An 8,741-nucleotide genomic window follows, 5' to 3' on the forward strand; every position below is an offset into this window, starting at 1 on the left:
GCAAAAATCTCCTGGAAAGAAGAATGTGTGACTTTGGTTCACACGTAAGAATTTAAGAAATCCTTGAGGAGCTCCTGGCAAAACTTTTTTTCTCCACCAGTTTTTACATCATAAATACAGGAGAGGAAACAGTTAGATCAGACATGGAAAATGGATCACCGGAAAAAAACATGTCTTCACATCTGTTAATATTAACATACATTTTTTATATTTGCTATCTACGTATATTCATACAAATTATCAACATTGAATTATAAAGTATTAGCTACCTCTGACTGACACGTCCAAACACAGAGATTACATACTACATTTTAACATGTATTTCTTCTCTGCTCCCTCCAGATGTGTGTCTGAAGGACACCATGTCGGTGGCCGACAGTCTCTACAACCTGCAGCTGATTAAAGAGTTCTGTGAGAGCAGTTTGCAGAGCTGCTGCCCACTCGCTGTGGAGGATCTGCTATACGCTCCACCAGTTCTACATGTAAGCATTATGACCAATTACATTTATGCATACAGTCAAAGTGAGGAGCAACACCACATTAAATTATCAATGGAGTAAAGTATCACTACACTGACTTGAAAGGCTCTAGTTTATCGGATGCAATGGGGTGGACTTTGACTCATCAGATGTAGACTGTTGGTATAAATTGGTCACTGGAAACCTGTTTAAAGCAGCTGTTGCCTCTTATTCTAATGTTTTCTGTGAGATACTGTTTCTAAAATCTCTTTCGCTGTGTGAAACAATAAACCCTCAGAGCAACCAACACACAGAAAGTGGCAAGAGACTTTAACCTTGACGCAAACGGAAACAAACCAAAACAAGCAGCGGTTACCTTTTCCTTTGCAGTGATTCTGCCATTTTAACGCCTCAACCTGTGCAAAACAAGTTCCCCAGACAATATTTTGCAGGGGCACCATAACTCCATCCTGGGTTTTAGCGCCTCCCAAGATGATGACGATTGGTTGAAACATGCAAACAAGCCAGAGCACTTTTTGCTCTATTACAAAATAGGAATTGGTGCAGATTGTTGTGGTAAAAGGTCACGGCTATGTGAGACTGGAGTGGTCACAGAGTGTGGTCACCCTTTAAGACTTTGACAGTGGTAACCCAATACGTTCTTTTCCTCAGATGAATATCATGAGTTTCATAGCTGAGCTGCTGGAGTGGTTTGAGGTCAAGAAGCCTGAATTCGTCAAACCCATACAACCCATCGACCTCACAGGTCCGTGAACACATCCAATTCTGTGATATAATGTTGATTGTTGACCATTTGAATACATATGAAACTGATGATCAGACAAACGTTTATTTCTTCTTTATATGTCTTTCAGATGTATCAGGGTTACTAGACTGTACAAGTCCTGTTAATGGAAACAGCAACAGGTACCAGCATCCCACTTCTAACACCCACATGAAAAATTAAGGCATGAGTCTGATTTGCAATCTGTATCACCCTAATTCCATATATATACTGCTATATATCATATTGCTACATTGGCTCAGGAACACATAAACACAGTTAATTGTCAACTTTTTTGGTTGACCTAAACCAATTTGATGCTAAACTACCTCAGTATTTATTAAGCTAAAAACCTGACTAAAACCTAAATAAACCTGACAGATTCTGTATAGTGAAATAAGACTTCGTTGAGCCATTGAGAAGCTTTAGAGAAGATTTGCCAGTGGCTGGTTCTAAAGACACACAGACACTTTTGTGAAGAGCTGTGAATGAACCACATCTTACTGTATTTTCTGTTCCAGTGGTACCCCTTCCTTCATCTTAAAACAATCCTTTGTGCCCATCTCCTCGCCAGTGTCACCAGGTAAGAAGTAGAAATGATTGGACAATTTTTTTCAATGGATTTAACCAAAATAGACTCTAAAAGACTTTTGTTTTAATTATATGTCTTTCTAGAAAACAAAAGTTGGACGAAGAAACAAATCAGGTAGTTGTATTGAACAGCTTCATCTGATTTCTATAGTAAATGTTGTGTTGCATTCATATTTTATCTTAATTTTTAATCTTCTTACTTTGGCTTCTGTGGTCTCTGCTTTTCCATTATTATCCGACACACCCCATCCATTCATCCATCCCTCCATCGTCATCCACCTCCCTGCAGTCGTCCTCTGTCAGCAGTGACTTTCAGCATCCCATTTGGGCTGGACAGTGATGTTGACATTGTCATGGGAAACCCAATAGATTCTGTCTTTCGCTCTGCCAGCACTGACAGCCTCACCACAGGCATCCCTGCAATGACTTCACCGGTGAAATCAGCAGGGATGAATCATGTCCCGTACAGCCCTCCAGAGGACTTCAGCCACCTGGTCAGTGCTTCTGCACCATCGCAGCGCTCGTCCTGGGGCCCTTACGCACACACAACACCACTGGGAGAGCTGCCGACCATCGAGGAGGCGCTACAGGTGGTGCATTCTCCTGGCAGCAAAGATCGGCGGAAGGTAAGGACAGCAGAGAAAGCAGGAAAAGTAGTGTTGGGAGGAAGGCCGGAGCCCAGGTTACGTCCTGAAGGAGCCCCTGCTGGGTTCTTCCTACACTCCCCCGAGGAGAATAACCCCCAGCTCAGTAGCTCGGCTCCGAGTCGCTCTGCAGTCCTCTGCCGGCCTGTAGGAGGAGAGACGGGTGATACTAAAAGGCAAGGAAGGGGAGAAAAGAGGGACAGACCAGATCGCACCTCCGATATGTCTCGTGATGACGACTCTGTTCTACGTGATGGTAGCGTTGACTCCTCTGAAGCATCCGATGATAACCCTAGAAACGCACCGGGTAATATGCGACCCGGTAATGGTCGCCAAGGAAACAACAGTACCAGCAACAGTCCACGCATGACAAACTTTGCTGAGCGACGAGACAGCAGAAAAAGACAATCCGCCGCTCCCGGGGAGGAGTCAACCTCTGCTGTGACCCCAACAACCCCAGGCACTCCACATACACCCTCCACACCAGGAGGGCCACCTGGCCGCCAGGACAGCCCAGGCCCCAGAGGTCCTGAACCAGGATCTGAAGCCTGGGAGTTGGGGGTTCGTCTAGAGGAGAAACGCAAAAGTATTGAAGCTCAAAAAAGACGCATTGAAGCCATCTTTGCCAAACACAGACAGAGACTTGGAAAAACTGCTTTCCTTCAACTGAAGAGAGAGCAAGGAGAGGGAGGAGGAGTGGGAGCGGAGGAGGATAATCTTACCCTGGAGGAGCGTCTCACATGCATGGAGGAGCAACTGAAACAGGAGGAGGAGAAGGAAAAGAAGCAGACAGAAAAAGATGCAGAGAAGGAGAAAGAGAAGCCATCTGTTTCCAATCCTCCTCGCTTAGAGAAGCAGGTCACATTCTCAATTGAAAGTAAGAAAGGGGCAGAGAAAGAAAAGGAAGCAGAGAAAGAGAAAGGAGGTGAAGGTGTCCTTGTGGAGTATAATGAAGTGGTGCAAAAACTGAGTGAAGCCCTGCAGTCACTACAGAAGGACATGCAGAAACTTACAGAGCAACAACAGCAGCTCATGAGCAACCAAAGACCCAGAAATACACCCAAAATCACTACTCCAAAATCAACCACCAGAAGTAATGCCAAAACACAATCCAAAACGCCCCCTCACACCCCGACAAAGACACCACCAAGGACCCCGACAAAGACACCAACAAGGAGTACCACAAAGGCTTGGGTTATTCCTGCTGGATCCACTACCGCCTCCTCTCCGTCACGGCGTTCCCAAGTCCTTGCCTCCCCAAAGACTCAAATCATCTCTTCCTCTTGCCCAGCTCCTCGCACTAAGATCCACTCCTCCTCCACTCCCCGCAGCCCCAAGCATCACCCGCGTCCCCAACATCAGCCTCACCCACGGCCTTCCGAACTCAAGTTCCCGCCACTCAACCGTGTCTTGACGCCAACCCACAATGTGGACACCCTACCCCACTTGCGCCGTGTGTCCCCCAGCAAGTGTCAGGTTCAGACCACCTCTTCCTTCCGTATAGGCGGGCCTCGGACTCCTCAAGACTCACCTCAGCCTGTCCAGCAGCCACAGCAGGATGAGTGCACCTCAGACACAGGCTCGAGTGAGACACCAACTCAGTTCAGCCTGGAGCTGGAGCAGGAGGAGACGGAGTCAGTAGGAGGGCTGCCGATCTTAACACAACCCAGACATGATCGCCCGAGGGGTGCTGGGGGAAGCAGCTCCGGAGCTCCTTCCGAGTGCTCGTTTGAGAGCGAGACTTTGTCAATTTCTGCTGCCTACAGCGCAGCAGGTGAAGGCAGGAGAGGTGCAGGGAAACAGTGCAGCCTGATTGAGGTCTCATTTTCATCTCATGGAGGGCCCGAGGCGAGCAGCGATGAACCAACTGATGAAGGACAGGAGTTTTCTTCTGATTCTATGAGTGACCACACGGAATCGGCTGTGGAACCTGCCAGAGGACTCGCTGCAGAACCCCTAGACCCCCTAGAGCAGCTAGAACTGGCCATGGGAGCCATCGACTCGACAGAACAACAAACTGAATCCAAAGAAGAAGAGAAAAGACCTACTGAAACTTTGGAACCAAGTAGAGAACAGAATGCACTGGGAACAACTGAAACTTTGGAGCCAAGTGGAGAACAGAATGAGCTGGGAACAAAAGGAGGACTTCAGTTCTTTTTTAAGGTGAGTGCTTGCAAATAAAAATTCATTCTGTCACAGTATTTCAGTTAACGATCTTGTGCTTCTGTGGTTGTAGGAGGATGTACGTGGTGAGGAGGAGATGGCCCAGCGTCGAGCTCTCCTCTTGGAAAAACAGCAGAAGAGAACTGAGGAGCTGAAGAAGAGGAGACAGTGGCATGAGCAAGAAAGGGAAAACAGGTAACACATTGATGAGTGCACCTGCACAATGTTGATGCATACACGGTTCTTTGCATTTGCACATTGGATGAACCAAATCCAAAGCTGAGAATAACAAAATTTCTCTTGATTTCAGGCCAGATTCCTCACACAAAAGAATGGCGTCTCCCTCCAATACACCTCCTGTAGGCACAACTTCACCTTCACCGACACCTCCTGCTACACCAGCCCGCCGAGGAGACTTTACGCGAGGGGAGTATGCACGTCGACAGCAACTCAGGATCATGGATGATTTGGACAAAGTGCTCCAGCAGCAGCAGAAATCAACCAATCAAGGACGATCTTCTGCTAAGAAAACCCGCTCCCGGCCTCGCAGCATGACCAGGGAGGAAACAAAGCTCTCTCTGAGTCCAGCCAGGGGAACAGCTGGTATGGTCGAAAAATTTACTAAGTTGTGTGTTTGTAGATGATTTCAGTGAAGCTGTTTTAATATCTTAATATTTATGTTTCTCCAGGAGCTAAGTTGACCAAAGTGTACTCCCACTCCTCCCTCAACCTGGCAGCCACGGACGAGGCAGGGAGCAAAAGTGCAAACCCCACAAAGAAACCCAACAGGTACACTGCTGCATAATTCATCTGCCGCTTTGCTCTCATTTATACAGTTTTTAGCCATAACATTAGCTGAACTTTGAGGTAAATATAACAATATTAGCATGACAGGATACTAGATGTTACAGGTTAAACTTTGGACTGTTAACTCACAAAGCTGTAAACGTGTATCTAATAAGATTGACTGTGAGTTCTGGATAGTACCTTGTGTCACAAAGTGCAGAGAGTACAAAAATATTCCTAGTTTTTGAGATATAGGCCATAGAGATATCAAGCTAACTAGCTTAGCCCAGGAGGACATCAGTAATGTTTACATCCTGCGCTGCCACAAGCCATTATTCAGATACAGTCAGAGGTGATGACACATTGGTTCATATCTCTCCAACAGCCGTCCTGGTTCACCTGCAGGCTGTATGACACCGAGTAAACTGGTAACTCAGAATGGAGAATGGGACAGTGGTTCCAATGGTACCTCGCCGGCTCCAGAATACACAGGTACAGTATTTACACCCTACTGTCTCTTACCAAAATGCCGACGGTTGTAAAGAGGGGTTAGCATTACATTAGTGTGCTTGTGTTTGCAGGTCCAAAGCTCTTCAAAGAACCGAGCTTCAAGTCCAACAAGTTCATCATTCACAACGCACTCTCTCGCTGCTGCCTCGCCGGAAAGGTCAACGAGACACAAAAGAACAAGATAGTGGAGGTAGACGATTGGTTTTACACTGCGAAAACAAAAATATATTCTCTAGATCTAATTTTTTGATAATTTTTACCTACAAAATAGCATTTCAGTGACATGTTTTAAAAATGTTTTTTGTATTTTTGAAGTGGCATTTTTCTCACTGTAAAGGCCACTTTTCTAATCATTTAAATCTTGTTGTACTTGTGCATTTGTGGGCACTAAACTCGCTTACTTGTGTGTCTGGAAAATCCTAGAAGAAGAAAACTAAAGCACACTTCTTTCGTCCCACCACAGGAGATGGAGAAGAGTCCGGCCAACCACTTCCTCATCCTCTTCCGTGACTCCAGCTGTCAGTTCCGGGGCGTTTACACCATGAACACCGACTCCCAGGAGCTTGTGCGACTGGCTGGCGTGGGCCCACGGACAATTAGCTCCGCCCAAGTGGAGTCCATCTACAAGTACAGCTCAGACAGGAAGCAGTTTAGTACCATCCCCTCTAAAACCATGGGCATGAGTGTGGACGCCTTCACCATCCCCGGCCATCTTTGGCAGGGAGGAGGAGGAGCGGCGGGCGGAGGAAGCAGGAGAGCGAGCATCACTAAGAAGGCAGTAATTTCCAAGTGAGGACTATGACACATCGCAGTGGCAGATAATTAAAGAAAACACTGTAATCACACTGTAATTAGAGTGGAAACTGTTGTAAAGTATGAAATACAGTAGGAGGAAGAGGAGGAAGAGTTACAAAGAAGGCAGTCGTTTCTTTTTCCAAGCGAAGAACATAACACATCTCAGTGACAGATAATTAAAGAAAACACTACAATGATAGTGAAAACTGTAGTCACGTATAAAAACATGCACACAGTCGAGCCTTTAGCCTCTTGTGTGTGCATACATACACTTTACCTCTCTCGCCCTGGGACATTACAACAAATACAAAACATTAAGAAATGATTTGTACTCCTCTTTTCTGTGCACGAAAAACGTTAACAGCACAGCTTTTCCTTTCCTTAAACAGACACACTCACATCCAGAGTGTACCGAGGAAGGTTTTGTAAACATATTCAGTTCAAATCGCACAAGGAAGTTACTTTTAAAAAGTCTCGATACTTCTACTTTCATTGTTTAAAGTGCAAACTCAAAAATGCCGTCTTTTTTTTTTCTTTATGAAGAAAAAGGAAACTTTACGAAGCTGTTTATTTGAAAAACACTGACTTTCATAAGACACACGACTACCGTCTGTTCCCTGTCTGGTAGTAGAGCACCAGTTTTGTACGTTACGCCAAACAACAGAGAAAATGCCTTCTTGTGTCAGAGTGCCCGGCAGGACCTTTTATCTTGTCCGAGTTACGGCTGTCAGTAGGTGGATTAATTGAAGCACATGTGTTTTTTTTTTCAAAATGAAAGATAGCCATAATCATATGTCGCAGAGAGCGGAAGCGAACGTCAAGCGTCTGTAAAGGTGTCGGTGGTCTTCAGAGACGACGACCGCAGCATGGAGGGTTATTTACTGTATGTGGTATAAGCTTACTTCGAAACAATATCACAGTGAAAATTGAATGTTTGATGACACTATGTTGACAATGGGTATATGTATGAGTTTCAGATGCCAATTAAACAACACTGAGCTAATAGCATATTGAGGAATGACATGTCATGCCAAACTTACATTTAGAAGTACCTGCATTGTGGCGCTCTCTGTTAGGGATGGCTCCTGATAGCTGAGTATAGTCTGGATCCGGTTCCAAGACGCAGATTTCGTGAAGCTCTGCAGCCAAAAAAAATCCCTTATTGGATCTTTTATTGTGAGTCACTCTTAGACAGACAGTTGATATTCTCTGGATGATCAGACAGGAGCAGGAAGATGATACTGACTGAAAAAACAGAACTTATTGTTGTAACTCAAAGATCGAAAAAAGGGATTTGATAGAATCAGATTCAGAGCTGGATCCAGATTTATTACAATGCTATCGGGCCTCATCCTTACCTTTGTTAGAGTGCACACAATTAAATCGGTGTGTTTCAGAACCAGCATTCATGTATGAAATAACAAACAGACTGGATTAAACTCCACTGATCAACTGTTCCTCTCTGTCGTCTTTCTTTTCCTTCCTCTCTCTTGGTGTATTGTTGAGTTATTCCTGGTTTCCTGCTCCACCCACGTGTTCCTGTGTTTGTAAACAAAAATCTGTTATAAGCAGTCTATGATTATGATAATGAAGAAAAACACAAGGTACTTAATGGCTTCTTACGAACTCTCAGCTACAAGGGGGAAGCCCTAAATAATGACTGTTTAAACTGAACTTGTGTTCCTCTGTGGAGGTTTTTGAAGACTGAATGAGATGGGAGGGCATGTCAGAATTTCTGGGGTACTGTAAACACCAAGACGCAATGCATGACTTGTCCCTGACAGTGTGTCAAGATTTGCAGTTTAACTTTATGAAACATTGTAACTACAAGCGAGTTAAGACTTTCTCCAACAAGTTTACTTTGTCTTTTGAAAAGATGTGAATCTGCAGCTGTGTGACGTCTGATTCTTGCCTGTAAAAAGATGTTCTCAGCTTCTTTTTGCTTTGTTTGGGAGCTACATGTCATCTACTGTTGAGGTCTAATGAGGGATGATGAGCATCTTCTGGAGC

At 44.9% G+C, this 8,741-nt stretch overlaps 1 protein-coding gene across 6 annotated transcripts in view; it reads left to right on the top strand.

Moving 5' to 3' along the window:
* Nucleotides 1–8,188, top strand: part of LOC115582325 (calmodulin-regulated spectrin-associated protein 3-like) — a 21,273-nt gene extending 13,085 nt beyond the window's left edge. For 5 of the 6 annotated variants that reach the window (XM_030418248.1, XM_030418275.1, XM_030418266.1 and 2 more), the window contains 12 exons: nucleotides 343–482; nucleotides 1,131–1,224; nucleotides 1,334–1,385; nucleotides 1,764–1,825; nucleotides 1,918–1,948; nucleotides 2,123–4,640; nucleotides 4,714–4,835; nucleotides 4,951–5,243; nucleotides 5,330–5,429; nucleotides 5,812–5,918; nucleotides 6,008–6,126; nucleotides 6,400–8,188. In XM_030418248.1, the coding sequence (XP_030274108.1) occupies nucleotides 343–482; nucleotides 1,131–1,224; nucleotides 1,334–1,385; nucleotides 1,764–1,825; nucleotides 1,918–1,948; nucleotides 2,123–4,640; nucleotides 4,714–4,835; nucleotides 4,951–5,243; nucleotides 5,330–5,429; nucleotides 5,812–5,918; nucleotides 6,008–6,126; nucleotides 6,400–6,729 (3,968 nt within the window). In that variant the 3' untranslated portion in view covers nucleotides 6,730–8,188. The remainder of the gene's footprint in view (nucleotides 1–342; nucleotides 483–1,130; nucleotides 1,225–1,333; nucleotides 1,386–1,763; nucleotides 1,826–1,917; nucleotides 1,949–2,122; nucleotides 4,641–4,713; nucleotides 4,836–4,950; nucleotides 5,244–5,329; nucleotides 5,430–5,811; nucleotides 5,919–6,007; nucleotides 6,127–6,399) is intronic. The other variant, XM_030418291.1, reaches the window with a different exon arrangement.
* Nucleotides 8,189–8,741: the final 553 nt, after the last annotated feature.

This window comes from Sparus aurata, chromosome 1, assembly GCF_900880675.1.
Source record: "Sparus aurata chromosome 1, fSpaAur1.1, whole genome shotgun sequence".
NCBI lineage: Eukaryota > Metazoa > Chordata > Actinopteri > Spariformes > Sparidae > Sparus > Sparus aurata.